General features: G+C 35.4%; 1 protein-coding gene across 2 annotated transcripts in view; it reads left to right on the top strand.

Annotated features, from left to right (window-relative positions):
* LRPPRC (leucine rich pentatricopeptide repeat containing) overlaps positions 1–19818 on the top strand; it is an 86685-nt gene that overhangs the window by 46723 nt on the left and 20144 nt on the right. For both annotated transcript variants that reach the window (XM_050315299.1, XM_050315298.1), the window contains exons 24-29: positions 890–1014; positions 1572–1678; positions 13508–13576; positions 13856–13946; positions 16482–16624; positions 16736–16823. In XM_050315299.1, coding sequence (XP_050171256.1) covers positions 890–1014; positions 1572–1678; positions 13508–13576; positions 13856–13946; positions 16482–16624; positions 16736–16823 — 623 coding nt within the window. The remainder of the gene's footprint in view (positions 1–889; positions 1015–1571; positions 1679–13507; positions 13577–13855; positions 13947–16481; positions 16625–16735; positions 16824–19818) is intronic.

Below are 19818 nucleotides of genomic sequence, written 5' to 3'. Positions count from 1 at the left end.
GATGTGATTGTTTTCATGACTTTTCAGTTTTGCATTTTAACTGTGTACACTTCTGAAGGTTTTAATTATGTATACGTAGGGTAAAATTCAGTGAAGGATTGAGGTATCAAAAATGGAACTATTACGTGTTACTTGCACTTGCTGCTCAAAGACTCCTGAGTAAGTGCATTTAAGGAAGTCAGCGTCTTCTGCACTAATTTACTAGTACATGGATATATACTGTGACATGGGTATGCCACCATAAAATCCATTTTGATACCTTAATATATTGTTGAATCACTTGCAAAAATTATACTTTTGGCAGAAAACATCCACTGCATTCTGACGTTTATATAGAATGGAAAAATGCTAGCCCTTCCGTGGTGTTGAAATGGAAGTACACAGATGATTTATAGCCAGTCTGTTAAGGCATAGAACAAGTATAAAGAGATCTAAAGAGCTGTGGTTATCTTAGTTAACTCTGGAGATCTGCACTGAAACAAACATGTTGTGAAAAAACTGTAAAGGGCTTAAAAATTGAAAATGTCTAAACAGAGGTATTTGGATGTAATATAGTGTGCACAGTATTACAAGCAAAAAAAAAAAAAAATAGAACTCTGAAACAAAAAGTGAAATTTCCGTGGAATTTGGGTTTAGTCAAGATAGTACCTACCAGAACTTAAGAATATTGCTTTAAAAATAAAGTGCGTCTAATGATGAGGACCATTTACACTTTTGTAGTGAACAGTGGTCATGCAATCAAAAGTTATTTAGTCAAGGGGGAGAATACACACTTGGACTATATAGAGACTGCTAAATGAATTTTCTGTGAAATTTTAAAGTGGCTTCAGCATGTGTTGCTCCTTCTCAGAACGTTTGTTTTTATTCTTGTTTTGTTTCATTCCACAAGGGATGACATGCCTGCAGCTCTGGAAGCTTTAACCAAGTGTTATAAGAAGTATGGTAAAATTCTTCAACTTCATAACATCTACTGTAGACTGGTAGAAAAAGGAGATGCTGATCTTCTACAAAAGGGTTAGTTTCATGTAGTCAAATGCTGTCTGGTTCTATGAACTGTTTTCCAGAGGTTTTTCTTCCTGGACTTGCGTATAATTTCTTTCAACTGAAAGACAAAAATTGTTTGCACTTTTATGTATAACTTTAAAGCACTTAAATGATGCCTGCGTTCTTCAGATTAAGAAATTGATTATAATTTTAAATTTAAAACAACTCATGTTTAATACAGCATTGAAGCAACATACCTGTTTTTCAAATAGTTGTGCATTTCAGAAACCTTACATCCTCACTTTCTGTGAGCAGAGCATGCCACTACATAGTCTTGTCTGTTTTGTTGAATTTAATTTAAAATGTAGTGCAAGTAAACAAAAACATTTTTAATACGCTCAAGGTCAGAGCTTCAAGAAATTGTGTCATATGTTGTAATCATTCTGTATGTTTCAAAATTTATCTCCCTGTAGCTTATTCTTGGAGTTTTTTGAGGCTTGAAAAATATTGGTATTAGGAATGTCTGACATAAATATTAAAATGCATCAATATATTTAGTAAATTAATGAGGTTTATCTTCTCTTTAGTTTCAGATTTTATAAGCAGAGAATACGGTGACATGATGGCTCTTTATGATCTCTTCTTCGCCTTCTTGCAAACAGGAAAATACAAAGAGGCCAGGAAGGTCATTGAGGTGGGATTTTAACTATAGTACTCTAATCTTGCAGCTATTTAGACTCTTAATTAGAAACATTTAAAGTTTTTAACCTTTAATTAGACTTGTTCTGATTCATGTTAATAGAATTCAATTCCAATAATAAAAAAAGCTCGGCCAGCTTTACTTTCTATAATTACAGTTCAGAAGAGAGACAGTATGTTGAAATTGTTTCCTCACTTTTTCAAATTTGCTCTTATATATCAAAATTATATTTGCATATTAAATATCGGATTGTGGAACAATTAAATTAAACTGGCATTCCTGGGTGTAAAGTTGCTAATCCTCTTTCCGAAGGAATTCTTTGTTCTTAAAAGCACTGGAATTTAATTTGCTGCAGACCATGCTCAGATTTATTTGTAATGCTTGTCTACAAGTTAATCAGCCAAACAAGTGCTGTCTGCTACTGTTTGGCATTTAATTTAGCATTTCTTCTCTCTCTCCCTTTTCCAGGATAGTAAGCAGCTTATAGGAAGTGGTAGGTGACAAACTTGGTCTATTTAGGATTAGTATATTTTATCTAGACTTGATTGAAATTGTGCTTACTGAAATTGATAAGTCAAAGGGGCAGCTGCAGAGCCTGCCCAGATTGTGATTATTTTTCTTCTTAACACAGTTGTATGTTTTTAAAATGCTGCATAAGTTTTCCAGCTAATGTACGGGAGGAGGCATCTTGCAGAAAAAGTAATACTTTGTCCTCAACATTTTTGTGTTATGTGCATACACAACTCTAACCTGATTTTTCTTTTTGGTCTTTTCCTTCCTAAGACAAAGAATGCTTGTTCTCCTAATTCCTCTTAGAGTATTTGAAATACCAGTTATCCCTGCTTGAATTGTCTAATTCTAGCATATGAAAAATCTTAACTGAAGATCTACTTGTTTGTCTATGGTGGAACAATACTGTCCTGCTGTGGGGTGAAGGGAAAGTGCTAAGCACAGTGCTGAAGCATTGATATTTCTGTTCTGAGAGGGCTTTTTGGAGCACAAAGTCTCATAATACACAAGAAGAAAAAAAATATCAGTAACTGACAGTAGATGACACTGAGGAGTTGAGTTCTTTTTACAGTGATTAAAGCATATAGGAGGTAAAAGGATGAAATCTGAGATTTGGAAGTAAAATTAAAGCTAAATGAGCAAAACTGTTACTTCAGGTGATTTAGCAGCTCTTTCTTTGATAATGGCATTTTATTTCTCAAAATTTATATGGTTGTCTGGAGCTCAGAAATCATGAATAGGAAAGTAAGAAAGTTATCAAATTCTTGGAGCTTTGAAACTTTTGTGATTTTCTTAATTGGTATCAAATTATCTTTGCAGTTATTGAGTATTTGGTAATGGATCGTAAGTTTTAGTAACCACAGATGCTTAAGCATCAAATACCTGGTGATTAAATGGAAGTTTTCCTGCCTTTTAAGCTATTTAAAGTAGGTTTTCTTACTTTTACCTAACTTCTATGAAGTATGAACTATAGCAACATACTGTTGAGGAAAAGCTGTTTTAAATTCTGGAATTATTAGTAGGAAAAGAATTTAGCTAGGAATACTATGAATGTATTTTAGCAGTGGATAAAGTGGCACAAAATCAATTACTATATGGTGCATGATATTTTCAGTATGGTTGTGTTACATGTTAAGTATTTTCAAAGCAATTTTGTTCACAAGGGGAGGGCAGAAATCTTAAAATTGATATTTTGCCAGAGAAGGAAATTGCATTGTTTTAAACCATAGGCAAGTTCCTATTTGCTTTTTTGTTCGTTGGGAAGTCAAAGCCTTAATCAGTATAATGTGGAAGATGGAGTACAGGGTGTTTGTGTATCCTTTTCTCTAGTCCAGTGGGTTTTGTGACTAAATTAGTTCTCTTGATGGTCATCTCAGATAGTTTTTCTATTTTCTTTGCTTATGAAATAGAATTCAGTGAAGGAGATAAACTGGTGCCACTTTTTCTTTTCAGATGCTGTTTCACAGATTACCTTTTAGCATGTACTTTCATCAAGTACTGCTGATTATGGTGGTCACTTGATTTTAGTGATATTGTTTGTTTTGAAAGTATCTGCGGAATTAATAAAGAGTATCTACAAGGGTAGTGATGAAACTGGAAAAAATTTCCTTAGGTGCTAAGGATATGAAAACCTTAAAGGATATGGTTGCTTAAATGCAGTGTTACTCATTGGAGACCACTGCCTCTGCTTGCTCTTGCTATTTTTAGAAATCAGAGGTATTCGAGGTGGTTATGTGGAATTTAGTGACAAGTGCTGCTTTGAAAAACTTGAAACTCAAAGCCCCAGCAATGAGGAAATAACTCTTAAGTCTCAGATCTTTGGTAAAATGTGAGTGGGTGGCAATACTGGGAAAGAAAGAAGGGTAAGATTGGAGTGAGATTATAGAAATTAGGTCAGAGTTGTGTATGTTCCATTAGTGGCCACAAATGTGTTGTGAATGCATATATATAAACTTGCATTGTGGGATATAGCAAGAAAGCTGAAAGCTTTGGGTCTTATCTCCTTGCTGGAAGAACAGCAAGACTAAGCAGAGAATGATAGTATAAAAGAAGGAAAAGGGAATAGAAAGGAAATGAAGCAAAGAATGCATCTGGCCAGTGCTAGAACAACTAGACTGAAGGATGTGGTAGTTTGGCAGTGCAGGTCTCTTCTGAAGCAATGCTAACTGAAAGAGAAGCTGTGACTGAGAAGACTGTGGGAGGAAATGCAGTTTCTGAGGCATCACAGTTTGTATGATAATGTTGCTGGACTGCCTTGTTAAGCTTTTGAAAGTCTGTGCTCTCAGAGGCAATGACTCCAAATAAGGTCGCCTTGGCTACCCTGTGAAGTGTAAGTCTATTTTATTCCAGCTGTGCCTGGAGATTCCTGAGCCCTCGAAGTCATGCTGTGATAGATAGATGTGCTGGTAGACACTATTTTGCTTTACACTGGAAACAAGTTCCACCACTGGGTGCTGTAGTATGTCAGTGCATGATTTAGTCTTCTTAAGTGCACTTCAGCTGATAAGTTAGCTTTTGTCGTGAGTCCATCAAAGATGATCCTGTCAAAACTAAGTTGGCACATCTCTCTTCTTGCCCCTTACCACAAGGTCACATACTAACTTGCTTTCCCTTGGATTGGCATAGCATGGCTTCCATGTGATCAAATCTAGCTCTGGCTACTTGGGATTTTTCCCTTACTTGGAAAGGCAGCTTAATTGCCTTTTGTCCATGAGTTTTGTTTTTCAAAAAAAAAAAAGAGTATGTTTTGACTTTAACTGAACTACATTAAAACTAATGTAGGCTAAAAGAAAGGGATATGAATTTTCAGTAAATGGGATTAGGGGAAAAGTACCTTCTAGAAAAAATATTTACATGAATGTTGTCTTATTTCAAAAATATTTAATCAGATTTCCTCCTGGAGAGAGATCTTATGTAATTATTTCTTGCTGCAGGTAATAGGTTAGAGAATCTAGAATTGCTTGATCTAGTATTCTTTTAAGTGTGCTCTATATATTATGAGAGAATTTTCTAGAGCCTAGTCCCCCAGATCTCTCCAATCTTACCTGTTGGCAGTACTGGACAATTTAAAATCCCTTGTGTTTACTCAGTTATCGACTGCCACTTTATTAACCTAATAGAGCTCATGGTTAAGAGCTGTACTAATGTGAAGATCATCCAGGAGAGTAAGAATGAAAATGGGAATGTTACACCACCTTAGGGGAATTTTACTCCCCCTTTCACCTGTTACTTTGTTCTTTTGTTTTCATGCTGCAGGAAGGTTTAAAGATTTCACTACCTAAAGTAGTTAAAATACAGTTGATATCTGTCATTTTCATTCAGCTTTAATTGTTTTTTATCTCTGAGTTTTGCACCAGGATCTCGTATTTGCAGCTCTGTTACATGCCTGATGGTTGAATATATTTTGACTTGACCTTTTTTCCTTCATTTATTCATGCTGGATGCAGCTATTAAAATACTTGTTTAGTCTGTGTATAATGAAGCCCATGTCCACTCTTGGCCCTTTCTGGTAGAGTTAGAATGATTCATATGTCATTCAGTAATGTAACAGTCCTGCAACAGAGGTTCAAGCAAGCCCATCTATAAATCTGCTTAGTGGAAGTCTAAACTGTGTTTTCGTGAAGTAGAAATGAACACTTCACACCTGTGACTAAATATGCAAGGTTTAAAACTGGTGTTAAATCCATTTCTGCACTGTATAGATAAAATCGTTGCATTTTGTATGAATTTTCATGTACAGCAAAATACTTCACCAAATAAGGCCCACATTCAGAAATATAGCAGGTCACTTGCATTTTTAGTTGAGTGCTTATGGACTCCTCTGATAAGAACTATGAGTTGGTGGCAGTGTTGGACTGTCTTGGTGTTGTCTGAGATAACTTCTTGAAATCTTTCTAGTTCAAATCACATCAGCTGTTAAATTAACAGCTGTTAATTTGTTACCTCAGTGAAAAAGTAAAAGCTCTCATTTCTGCTCTGGTTTTGGTTTTACTCGAAAATGAAGGCTAAGAGGATTAATGTATTTGGAATACAGGGAAATATCTCAGACCTGAATGGCAAAATTTTTCACAAGATCAACCTGTACAGTTTGCTACCACTAGAGGAACCTGCTTTGAAAATGGTGATGGATAGTGCATGGCTTCAGGATTCTTGGAACCAGATTTTAATTAAGTGTGATACTATCTTCATCTTCTGCTCTCATATTAAATGTCATTTATATTTAATAGTTAAATATATCATACCATATCCCACGTATCTCAAGACATTTATGTAAAGAATTGAGGGACAAATGTGAAATAGTTTAATGAAATGTGTTATGATGTGAATAAATGCAGGAAAAGGCATTTGCTGCTGGAATCTGAGACCTGACAAAAGGACTGTTTTGGGTGAGTATAGCGTACAGGAATATATCTATCAACAGATGTCAGGTTAATTTAGGAGGTAAATAGATTTAAGCAAAGAATTGTGACATCCACTGTCAGCAGACCTCAAGATACCAGTTGCCATTGGATTTAATCTACCATAAAAACAATGAGAATATTTCTACTTGATATTGAGAGATTACAACCTTCTTTCATCCAGATTGCTTTTTTTAAGAGTCTACATCATAAAATTGAGTCTTGCTGATTTTATACTGGAGATAAACTATCAGTAGAAGATGCTTTCTTGATTTGTGACAGCAGGATTTAGTGGGGGGTGTTTATGTGTAATTTAATGATGGTTATATCGAGTGTCTGAATTTACCTACGGATACTTATTTTTAGTCCTGTTGAGAAAAGAGTGGAGATGATTAAAACAAAATTTAAATGTTTGTGAACCAAATTGTATTAGATAACAGTGGTCTGAGATTTAGGAATAGTTTGTAGGGGGTGTAATAGCTTTTATTAGAGTAACTGTATACAACAGAGAGGGAGGGGAAAGGCTGAAGAGCTTTTAGGCATACAAGCCCTATAATTACAAGAAAAAAATATTTTTTAATTATTATTATTGAATCCTGGAACTCCAAGAAAAGCATTACTTCTCCTTTGGAAACTGGACTCCAATAGAGTTAGTCATTATTGAACTTACATTTTGTAAGTTCATCCATGCACGTATGTGGGTTAATTAAAAAAAAGGATGCTTGCCAGTTCAGTGCACATTTTTTAGGAGTTCTTAAGTGTTGCTCTCTTAAAGAATAGGAATATGTTTCAAATAAGTAAATTTGGTAAAGGAGATTACTACTGAAAAAATTGCTTGCAGAAAGAGAGGGTAATGTGCTCAGAATATGGGATCATGGCAAGAGCTGTGCTTCTTTGCTTAGCTCCAGGGACTTTCTGTTAGAAGGAAGAGGTTTGTAATGCATTTTTCATTCATCATACAACATAAAACCACATTTCAAGTCCAAGTGCAAACTTTTGCTCCTTTTTGAGTCTAGGATATTCTTGATGATATTGTTTTGAGCGGGGTTTTTTCATGTCTCTTATGTCACCTTTTCTTCCAGTGTGATTATTGTTGTGAAGATCTCTTATTGTCTCATAATAATACTTCACTGCCTGATTTATCTTGGAAATCTTACTGGTAAACATAAAACATTCCAATAGTGATTAAAAAATACTTCAGTGTCAGTTGTTATGAGTAATGATTAAGTTGTAAAACTCTTTCCTACTTTTATTTTACTTTTTTTGGAAAACAATCAAGTTGCCTTACATTTTTCTTAATGTTTGCCTAACATAAAGCAGCACATAGGTCTCTTTCAAGTGAAATAAATCAAGTCCTGAGTATTTACTCAACAGATACTAATTGTGTTGGTAAAGTCAATGAACTCTGAAGCTGACAGAAGTTTTGAGGCAAATACATACTTCAGGAAAAGAACCTCAAACAGTAAAATCTTCTCTAGTGGAGACTGTAAGCTTGGTATTTTCTTTTTGTGAACTACTGCTTTTTATGTAAATGTTACCTAATAGAAGTAGACTGGTTGCTGTCCTGGGTAATTGTAGGATAGGTGGAAAGTATGAGCCTGAATTCTAATCACTCACAACAGGAGAGTTAGAGAGGGTAGGTATGTGGATGTGTCCCTTTGTCTGTCATTAAATATCTGGTGGTGCAAATAAAATATCAAATACACTTTAATTGAGTAGGTTTTGAAGGCATGACTTGCAGTGGAGCAACTCATAAGTTTTAATACTCCAGTACTGTATCAGAGTACTTACCCTCATCAAACATGAAAAGTTGTTATATGGAAGGTATATTTATAAGTGTATTCAGGCTTTCATACACTTAGCCGTTGCCCAGAAAGCTGAACAAGGGTCCAGATATTTCAGATGAGTTTCTTGTTGAAGACAATTACACAGATTGTGATGTGTTTAGTCATATTTATTTCTGGTCAAAGTTGCTTACAAAGAACAAAAGGAATGATGAATTTTTTAGAGAAATCCCATCTTGGTTATGAGCAGTTTGCGAGGTTTTCCTTTTTTTTTTTTGTTTTTTAAAGGAGTAAAGTGAGTGAGGATCTTTCCATGCCGTCACCAAAGAAACCATTTTTAAATCCATGACAATGAAACTTATTTCAGAGTGGGAAATGGACTTCTAGAAAAAGTATTGCTTCCATTGCCAGCCATATACAGCTGTAGCTCTAATGTCATCCTGGTAGAACAGTAACTTAAAGAAGAGCTGAGCTAGAAGAGAACTGAAATGGTTTATTAGACAGCAGATTTGATTGCAACAGGAAAGTTGCTTTTTGATGCATAGATTATAATTAGATCCCTCTGTCTCCAGAGCTGGATCTTTGGTAAACTTATGGACTATTGCATATAATTTGGTATGTTCAGAGCTGATAACCAAAATAGTCTCTTTTTTTCTGTATATCTCACTATGATACTTCACTTATGTTTTATTAGGAGTTTTATAATGTGAGAAATAGAACAAAGTGGTATACGTTCATGCATATAACTCTATTTTAAAAAAGTAAATGTTTTAATCTGTATTTTTTAAAAACTAATGTATTTCTATTTGAAGGTGAAGGAGTGTTTAGTAAGAGGAGAAATCATAATAGAAGGGTAGCATAATTCCATCTTGTCTAACAGGTAGGCTAAGATGGCTGCATAAGGTACAGGAATTTTGTACCTGTGTATTCTTCTAACTTCTGATTAAGAAGTGAACGTATTGCTTAGTAGAAGAGAAGACTTTTGCTGAGAGTTTTAATATTGAGGAAGATTCAAGCAAAACATACAGTGTTTTATGTTGTAAAAAATGTTCAGGTAAGCTACCATGCAAAAACATCCCTGGCTTTGTTGAAGCTGCATGGAATTTGTGAGATTTTCCTAGGTGTTTTTGTGGAATCAGGGAAAAATCTGTCTTTAAATTAAGAACTTCCCATCAAATGTTCTGTTTTCACTGATGCTTATGTTAGGGAGAGCTGTTAGAAATGACATACATCAGTTCTTATAGCTGTCTGTTCAAGGCTGTCTGTTCCAAGAAGTAGTGCATTTTCTTGCAAGACATTGCTTTGGCATTTAAATCTCAGTAACTGGTTCTGGTACTGGTAGCATAAGTCTGTTATGGCTGTTGATGTAACGCTTCATGAAATGTTCTTCTTCCTTCAGCAGCATTAGCTGTCTCTTAGTATTACTGACTTTTTCAGCTACAAAGAGAGGAATGAATGGATCTACCCCTTCAAAGAATACCATTAAAAAGTGCAACATGAACGTTGTTTATAAAATTTGGCTGTTTTCAGTAAGTTTGAATTGGTGATTATAGTAGAACTGTTTCCCTAAGAAAAGAATGAACTTTGCTGAGAAAATACAGGGATTTTGAAGAAAATGTAAACCAGTTAAGGAGGTCAGAGTTAAACTCTAATGGTTGGAATTAGTGTGTTAGTCACAGTGAAGTTACATCAGGAGGGGCCAGAGTAAGTTGACCAGTATATGTAAGAATTATTTTGCCAAACAGTGCTCAGTAGTAATTTGTGAGAGTGCACTGTTGGAATGTTGAAACAGAAGTTGTCCATCTCATGTCATGTATATGCCAGTGAAAAATGCTTCTGCTGGCTTTCCAATAGTTATGCAACCTAAACCAGCTAGAGCAAAAGTGGCACTGTTAGGGGGCAGATTCAGCTAGTTTCCTGAAAGTCGTCGTTTTGAACAAGATACAGGGTTTCTGGTCTGTAAGGTCTGTAAGTTGTCTCTTGTGGGTTTTCTCTCTCAGTAAGTTTTGTGTTTAAAGAGCAAAAGTTTGGTTTAGGCAAGTAGAGAGAAGTGAATAAATATTTCTGTGTGTCTTCTGTAAATCATTTAACTTTTTGTCAGAAGGGGTGTTTTTGAAAGCAAGTACTGTTGCTCTATTGGCTGTAAAAATTATAAAATGCTAATGTAAGCAGAATTTGAATGTTTCTATCATTATCTAAAAATCTAGAAAAACATCTAATAGATTCCTCTCTGACAGGTCAGTATTTTCCCAAACAGTCTGTTTTCTTTCAGCTGTAAGAGATAGAAATTACCTCAAATAAAAAGGGTAGTACAGAAAATCTGGTGATTGGACTCCTTCAGTCACCTGTCTGGAGCGACTGGTTCTAGGAAGGAGGAGAACAAATCAAATGCTTTTAGAGCCTTAGGATCACTGCATTTACATGATTTTTGAGTGCGGCTTGACTAGAGTTCTTCCCAAGATGCAGCATATTTTTTCCCTTTCTGGTTAGTTTTCCTTTCTGTGTGTGAAGGTACAGAATTGGTAAATAAACTGGTATAGGTATAAATGTAGTATAATTATTGTAGAAATGTGGAATGTGCTGACTTGGAAGGGACCATCGGGACCATTGAGTCCAACTCCTGGCCTTGCACAGGACGCCCCAAGAATTGCACCACGTTTAAGTTGAACCTCAGAAAGATAGTAACAGAGTTGATAAGAGTATGGACTGGTTTCTGTAGGAGATATGATGAAGTAGGTAAGTTCTGCTTAGCCTAGAGAAGGAACAGTGAAACTGGGAATTATATACTGCCATTGAATTGTATGAAATTGAGAAGATAAAGAAAAATCACTTGTGCATCATCTTCTAATACAAAATCTAGAGGTCTCAAATGAAGCTATGAGAAGTTAGGCTGAAAACAAACAAAAAGTAGTAGTATTTTGGTTGTTTTCAGCAGAAAGTAGTGGAGGCAACGATTTGCAAAAAGATCTGTGGTGTTACAGGGGCATCCAGAAAAACTCCTGGAAGAGAAATTGCTTTTTAGAAACACTGTGATCCACTGAACCTCAGGTAGTTGGAGAGCGGAAGAGCACTAAAGGGAAAGTATTGCTGTGTTTTCTGACATTTTATATTCTCCCTATATTCATTGTGTTAGGGAGAGGATAGCAAGCTTTGGTTTGGTACAGTACAACTGTTTTATATTCCAAGAGAATGTAAAAGCCAGAAAACCTCTGTGTTTAGTTTATATGCTGTATGAATTGCCGGAGACTTTCAAAAGGAAAAAAAAAAAAACAAAAAAAAAAAACTAAAACCCACAAAAATACTTTAAGACTCAATAATAGATTTTTTTTTTTTAGTCCATTGAAACAAGCAAGATCAAAATTGTAAATGGGAATTTGGAAGAGTAATTAGAGTAACAGTTTTTTCTTTTTTTCTTTTTTTTTTATTCCATGCATTTTTTTGTTCTGTATTTTAGTCTGCTCTATTGTAGAAAGACTGCTTGCTGCTAAATGCAATGTTTAAAATTCCCTAAGATTGTAAGGGATAAGCTACAAATATGGACTATCAGGCAAGCCCTGGAGATTTAGTTAATCTGACCTAGATGTTCTTTTGATGATTGAGACTTGCAGTATGTGAAAACACTTCTCAATTTCAAAATGAAACACAAGGATATCTGTTGTATAACTCAGCTGTCCTTGTAGTGACAGACACATCAATCATTTCTGAACAGGAAAGGATTTACTATAAAAAGTTTGTAGGTTTGGTGCTGTTGAGTTCATTGGCATTCGGATCAGCAATGATATTGGAAGTTGTAAGTGAATTCAGCATTTGAATTTTACCATGTCCTAAAGAGGATTAGCTACAAATGCAGGCAACATACTTTTTTCTTTTTCATTTTCAAGAGCCTGTTGTGTATCAAGAGCCTGTTGTGTAAGATGTTAATTCTTACTTAGTTTTCAGCATATTTTATGTGAAACTGCTTGTAGCTCTTGAAAAAGCACTGAACAGGTACCTATAAATATAAATAACTGTGAGGAGGACTAAACTGAACAAACAATTAATTGGAAAAAAAGCATGTACCTGAAAAGCAAAACTGTGTTTATATATACCACTTTTGAATACTTGAGAAGCCAGTATTTTTCTGTAACCTCTTGGGTAGAGACTATTTTTTAGTACAGCTAAACACATAGAGATGCTCCATGTTGAGGATCTGTGTAGTTAGTGTCCTAGTTTTTGCAAAACCTTACAATGACTGCATAAAATGGTTTGGGTGATTGGTAGGATTATATGGCCTAAGATTTACTCTGCAGAACACTGTTTCCTGTGTATTTAGCAAATTTTAACAGTTTTGATTGAAGTTTTGTATGCTGGTTTTCTGGTGTATGCTGAATTATTTCAGAAGGATGGAATGGTAATAATTCTGCAATTGGAGAATATGGGAAAAGAAAATTATTGTATTTAATAGTGTTGGTAAATTGAATTTTTCAATAGTAATGTTTCCACTCTTTTCGAACTGGGACTTAATATTTCTCAGAGCTTTTTGTTCAAATTGCCTCTTCTATGCAAAGTAGCATTAAAATTTTGGAAGTTGCACTTCACATTTAAACAGTAGAGATTTCTTACGATATTAACAGCTAAAAGCCTTCAGGAGTCAAAACGTGTTTCTCTGTACGGTGAACAGACATTTCCTTGGAATTACTTTGAGCTATATTAATGTGAATCTGGACACCTGAAATGAAAGCCAGATCCTCTCTGTAAATGATCTTTGTGCTAAAACAAGATAGTATAAAGCAATTAAATCCATGTACTCTGTGTGAGGGAAGGGTAAGATGTGAAAATGATTGATGCTTTGCACACTTTTTTTTTCCTCTAACTTTTTTTAGCTATGTTGGACATGAGTCCTAGAGTGCTTGTAACACGTTTCTTTAAGAATTTTGACTTTTCCTTTCTTTATTTAAGAGTTTATTTTAGTGGAGGAACTACTATTTTGGTTGTGGTCTGTGGTGCTGAGAAGGTACAATGTGGTAGTCTGTACCAAATGGAGTTCAAACAAAAGCCATGAACTTCTATTATGAATGTATGTGTTATGTTTACTTTTCCTTAGAATGTTCTATGTGAAGTAATGTGTTTCTTCTTGTGGAAATACTTTACAGACTCCTGGCTTGAGAGCACACTCTGGAAGATTGCAGTGGTTTGCAAAAAGGTGTATATCAAATAATCAGGTATGTGACTCGTATGATGTGTTCTGTGGAACTGTCATTATATTCCAGGAAAAATTGTTTTGAAATATTTCCTCGCTTGACTTTTATGCTTGTGAAAGGACATGTGACAGGCTGATGAGGTGAACTTAATGCTTGGTGTAAATGCTGTTGTGTACTAAAAACAAATACTATTTTAGCTGAATGCATGCAGCTATCTATGTATCTCGGTATGTGTGCATAGATAGAAAAATAATTGTTTGGCTGAGGTGTAACTATGTTCTTCCTTCTTTCTTTTGAAAGATGGAAACTTTGGAACAGTTGGTAGAATTAACTCAAAATCTATTTGAATGTGATCGAGATGAGATGTACTACTACCTGCTTCAACTGTGTGGTAAGTGAGCTTGAGATCTCTTCCATGGTATAATCTGTTTTCTTTCGTGGATGGGGATAGGAAATAACCCTGGAGAGAAGTTATGTCTTGATACGCAGTTAGTCTGGGTACCATTTCTGAGGCCTCTTGCAGGTGAGGGGAGGTCAGGTTTTTGTTTTTACCTAAACACTTATGTAGCACTTACATAGTACAAGCCTTCCAATCTGTGCTATTGTCTTGTGTTGTAATGTGAAAGTTAATTCTGTTTTGGTTTTCAGTATGCTTAAAGAAGAAAACCTGCTTATCTGTTCTCTTCACAACTAATAAAAATCTCTGGTCTCCTGGTTTGTAAAGGCTCATATATTTATTTTATTTACCAATTTTTCACCAGCAGCCACAGCCTAACTTTCGCATCATTTATAGGAATGGAGCAGTTTTTAAAAATTAAAGTTCATTTCTTTGGGATAGACACATAGGATGTGTCTGTAGTGGTTTTCATTCCTCTCCTCTGTATTTTTCAGTCTGTGCTGGTTTTGTTATTCAATGTATCATAAAAAAAATTTTTGAAGCCTTTACTTATTTTAAAGTCTTGAAAAAATGCATTGTTTTAAAATTGGATATGGAACACTAAATAGTAAATTGGGACATAAAGCATTATAGTGATTACTATGTACCTGGGTAATACTTGTGTGTGTGTGTGTGTGTGTGTGTATTAATGACCCATTTTAGCAATTTGATATATTTGGTAATGGGAAAACTTTCTTTTGAGCTTGAACTAATTTTAGGCTGTTCCCTATGTATATGACTAACACTAGCAGTGCTCTAATGCTAAATAAAATATTATTCAAACCATCTTTTTTCTTTCTATATGGTAATGATAGAGACCTCTCGAGCTGGAGAGATGAGTAGTTCCATAGAAAAATGACCAGAGACCCCTTGAGAATTTTGCTGCCTTTCATTTCCTGAAGCCTTGGAAAGCTTCAAACAGAATTGTAGCATTACCTAATTCTGGCTTTGCCCATACTGGTTCACCATCAAAAATCAAGTAGGCCTGAAAATCAATCTTGTCTCAACAGGGAGGGAGCCTTCCTATTTCTCTGCTCATCCTGTTCACCTCTGGCAGTGACTAAGTCTGACAGTGTGCCTGCTAGGAAGAGAATCTAAGAAGATACAGTTTATCAAATTCTGTCATGCAAAATCTTCAGTCTTCTTTCAGAAGACAGAACCAATTCCATCTATTCAAAGAAGTGGAAAACATTTGTAGGTTTCTGTCACCACAAAAGACAAAACCCATCCACAATCCTGCTTTCAACCATTTTAGATTACCTATCAAAGCTGCCCCATGCACAAGGATAGTAGAGTTGTCATTGTGTTCCTAAGCCATAACTTTTAGGCCTATAAAAAAAAGAACCTACCATCTAGTCCAAGAAGTGATCGAAAATGGTGAAAACAAGGCATTTGGTTTTTTAGAATCACAGAATAATTTTTGCTGGAGAGAACCTCAGGAGTTTTAAGCCTAGCCGTTTCCTGGAGCTAGGACAGCTCCAAAATCAGATCACATCATGGCCTTTGTTTAGTTTTTAAAGTTTTGAGTGCCTCCAATGGTGGAAATCAAACAGCCTCTCTGGACAGTCTGTTCCAGTGCTGGATCATTCTCAGATACTCCATTGCTGCAGCTTTTAACCAACCATCACTTGTCATCCTTTACTGTGCACTTGCAAGGAGAGATTGACTCACTCTGCTTTGTAGCTGTTAGTTAGGTAATTGAAGGCAGCAATTGCATTCCCTGTTAGCCTACTTTTCTCCAGGCTGCCCAGAACTCATCTTCTTTGACTTCCTCTCCTTCCTGATCTGCTCCGGCCCCACAGAGGCATAGAATATCCCGAGTTGGAAGGGACCCACATGGCTGAATTTGCTCCAGTTGCTAGGATCTCTTACAGTTGTGGAACCCAAAACAATGACAGAAGCAACAGTGAAGAATTTACAAAGTTTGCATGTATGGCAGGAGAATTAAACCTGATTCAAATGAAATGCCAAGGCAGTTTACTGGGAAGGACGTTTCTGCTTTAGAGAGCTCATTTTTACTGGGATGTAAATCAGTGGTGTCTGGTAGTCGTAAATGCTTCACAGCTGGTGACTGCAAAGCTAGAAAATGTAAAGGCAACAGGAGAACACCTGCTTAGGTAGTCAAATAGTAGTTAACTGTTTTCCTGAAGTCCAGATTTTTATTTACTTGCAGTGATGCACATATAGATTTCAATTAACAATCAAGAATAATAAAACTGATGAGCTGGGAGGATCAGTTCTGCAATACTTTCTATCTAATTTCTCATTCATTTGAAAATTCATGTAATCTTTAGGTTTTTTTCTGTTTACATCCTCTGGTGTCCTCAATGTATTAAAATAGTTCAGAAGTTCTCAAATTGATGCTCATATGAAGCAGAAGTACATGACTAATTGATTAATTATTTTCCAAAGTCACCTTTTTTGAATTACTTTAGATAAGTATGTACACTCTAAATGTGCTTTTATGTGAAGATTTTAATCTTGTTTCAGAGAACAATTATGACTGGAGGAAGGCTGAAGCTATTTGGACTAAAATTCAGGAAGAAAATATTGTTCCTCGTGAGAAAACACTAACTTTACTTGCTGATATATTTGAGAAAAATGGTCAGGTTGTTCCATTTGAAGTACCTAAGGTAATTGGAGTTTAACTTTCCTGGCTAACATCACTTTTGAATATATTTCTTCTCATAAAAAAACGTTAACAGATAGCATTACATTAACTTAAATGTTTGTATCTTTTAAAGGTTAGGCATGAAGACAGCCGAAGTTTAAGTGCTGCTATTGAGGAAGAAAGAGCAATAAGGATGCTTTGCAAGAAAAATAAAGCAAAAGGTAAACTGAAATCCACTGGGTTTTCTTCCCCTTCCACATTCATTTTATGGTTTCAATTACTTGCAGCGCTCTTTGTGCAAACTTCTCTGTCTCTGATAAGAACAGAATTGATTTCTGCGTTTATGTTTGACTTTTATATAGAAGAGAGGAGATTACTTCAATGCAGTTCCTTTGGCTTAATCTGTATTTAATCATTGGAAATCCATTTGTATCCATCTCATCCCGAAGCAGGGTGACAGAGTCAGAAATAGCTTTACTGGACCTTGCAAAGCAGGGTCAGAATCAATCACAGAATGGGTTGGAAGGGACCACAGTGAGTTGCGTGGTCCAACTTGCCTGCTCAAGCATGGTCATTCTAGAGCACATGGGACAGGGTTCTTGAGTAGCTCTGGTGGGAGAGACTCCATAGCCTCTCTGGCCAGTCTGTTCCAGTGGTGGGTCACCTGCACAGTAAAGAAGTTCTGCCTCATGTTTGGGTGGAACTTGCTGTGCATCAATTTCTACCCATTGCCTCCTGTCCTATTGCTTGGCACCACTGAGAAGAGCCTGGCTCCAAATCAGTCTATTTCTGGTATTTGCCAAGGAGCAGAGCATTGAATATTCTGGAAATCCCTATTTTGTTCATCTGTACTATAGTAATTAGGTACCTCCCTTGAAAGTGGTTTAGAAAATTCAGTAGGTTTAAAGAGTTTAATTTTGCTGAATGAGGAAAATTTATAAAACAAGACACCTAGTAGTTCTCTGAATGTAAGCAGTACATTTTACAGCTTGGACACACAGTTTTTTAAACTTTGAGTTTTTAAAAGAAGAATATATCAGTCATTCACACGTTTAACTTACATTGTGAATAAAATGACCCCGTAGAGTTATTCAGTCTAAATATTCAGTCTGTATAGATGAGGAGTCTGAAGTTGAGTCAAGACATTCTGTATATAGCCAGTGCAATATCATGTTAAGAATCATGAGTGTTATGGCACCAATAAAGTTAATGTTTTCAGGAGATTCTTCATGCTGGTAACTTTTGGGAATCATACATAAATGAGAAACATTTTCACCTAAAATCAGGCAAAATTAATGGAATGTACTTCAAAACATTATCACTAGAGAAGTGTCCTGTGCCTTTGGTATCATAAATCAGGTGGAGAGCAAGAGGAAACTAAGTATGCCTTGGACTTTGCAGGAAGACTAGTTTAAAACAAAAATATAGAAACACACTCTGTGATGACATTGGATATTTAATTTATCCATAAACCCCTTCTGCATATTCTTTTATTTGAAGGTGCAGTATTTGAGAGGAGTTGGTCTAGAGCTATTGGGAATGAAGGGGAAAAAAAAAGACAATGTTGGAAAACAGTTCCTCTCTTGGGAGACCATTGTCTTTGCCTTAAAGAAAACCTAAAAAGACTAAGCTGTTGGGTTTTTTTATATAACAGTATCATGTAATTTTGGTGTGAATGTAATAGAGCAGCTTTTTGATGGGAAAAAGATTAACTCAATCTAGTTATGTAACCGTTTCATGAACTTACCAACTCTGACACGTGTTTTGATAATCTATTCTCTGGAGTTTTTGATTTATGCAAAGTCATATTTTCATTTTTATCTTGATTCCTCAGTGAAAGAACTTGACTCTAGGGGATCATGTTACACATATCCCAAACAGTCACAATTGCTGAAACAGATTTGACTGTCTTGAGAGCTGAGACTTTCTTGGCAAGTTGTCACTTTTCTAACAAATCTTTCTACTTGAAATAGCTGGTATAACACAATATTATTTTAAAACCAAGAAATTTCTCTTTTGAATGCTAATATACTTTTAGATGCCATCTGAAGAAGGCATAAACTGATAATACTTCAAACATGCTACTTGCACTGATGCAAAATAAATTTAAGAAAATAATCTAAATATATAATCATTCTGAGGTTAGGACTAACATACACAGCAAAACATCCTAGAACAGGAAAACAAAACTAATAGATTTTTTTAGTTCTTCATTGAAATAGTCATTAAAAATAATAATTAAATATATTTCCTTATAGAAAGAGATGTTACATTTTATGGACTGTGATAATTAATGGTATCATGTGCTTGATGTCATGTCCACTAGTGGCAAGTCTATTTCTATACCCAACCAGTGGAAAGCAATTCTTAAGCACAGGGTGAAATTCTATCGCAGTTCAATCTAACGACAGCAGAGCTTTTGTAGGAGTCTCTAAACATAAGGAATTTTTGCCTTAAAAAAATAGATTTTTAACAGGCATTTATGAACAGAAAGAACAAACCTATCACCAGTCAGCTACATTTTTGTAAATCATTAGTTGCATTTGTAGCAGATTATACCAACCAGAGGTTTATTGTTATTGTTGAATGTGGTTACTAGTCTGCTGGTACCTCGGATTTCAGAACCGCTGAAGGCAAAAAATGTCTTTCCCTCTGAATTTAAATGGGAACAGTCTATGAATGCTGGTGATTAGCATCTGAGCAGGCAAGAGAGTTCAGCACATTGCTGCAGGCCAAGCTTAACTTCAGACCTATAAGTAAAAGTAATGAAGGATTTAAAGACCTCTCCTGTGTGATCCTGTTGTTGTTTCATTGGTCTTTGGGTCGACAGTGCAATCACTATTGTAATGTCAATACTGTTATGAGTCATACTCATATGTCACTCTTGTATACATGAAACACACACAGAAGTGAATTTAATTTTTACTGTGATATTCTTATCCTTTATCTCCATTCATATGTATTTTTAATGTAGTTCCAAGCATCCAAAGTAGATCATGAATGGCCATGTTAATTCTAATCATTAACTCGGTGTATGAGTTGGTGTGATGTAAATAACAAATTTTATGTATAGTCATTTCTGTGCTTACCTTTCAGGAGGTTTTTATGTATACTCTTTGATTGAAGAAGTTTAAGATTCAAACCAAAAGGCATATCAACAGCTTTGGTTAAAAGTCCACAACACACTGTAATAAGTGTAGTTAGTGTAATGCTTCT

This window comes from Myiozetetes cayanensis, unplaced genomic scaffold (genome assembly GCF_022539395.1).
Source record: "Myiozetetes cayanensis isolate MyiCay16 unplaced genomic scaffold, myiCay2020 scf2-11, whole genome shotgun sequence".
Classification (NCBI taxonomy): Eukaryota; Metazoa; Chordata; class Aves; order Passeriformes; family Tyrannidae; genus Myiozetetes; species Myiozetetes cayanensis.
Note: the sequence above shows the minus strand (reverse complement) of the source record. Positions and strands in the feature narration are given on the sequence as shown.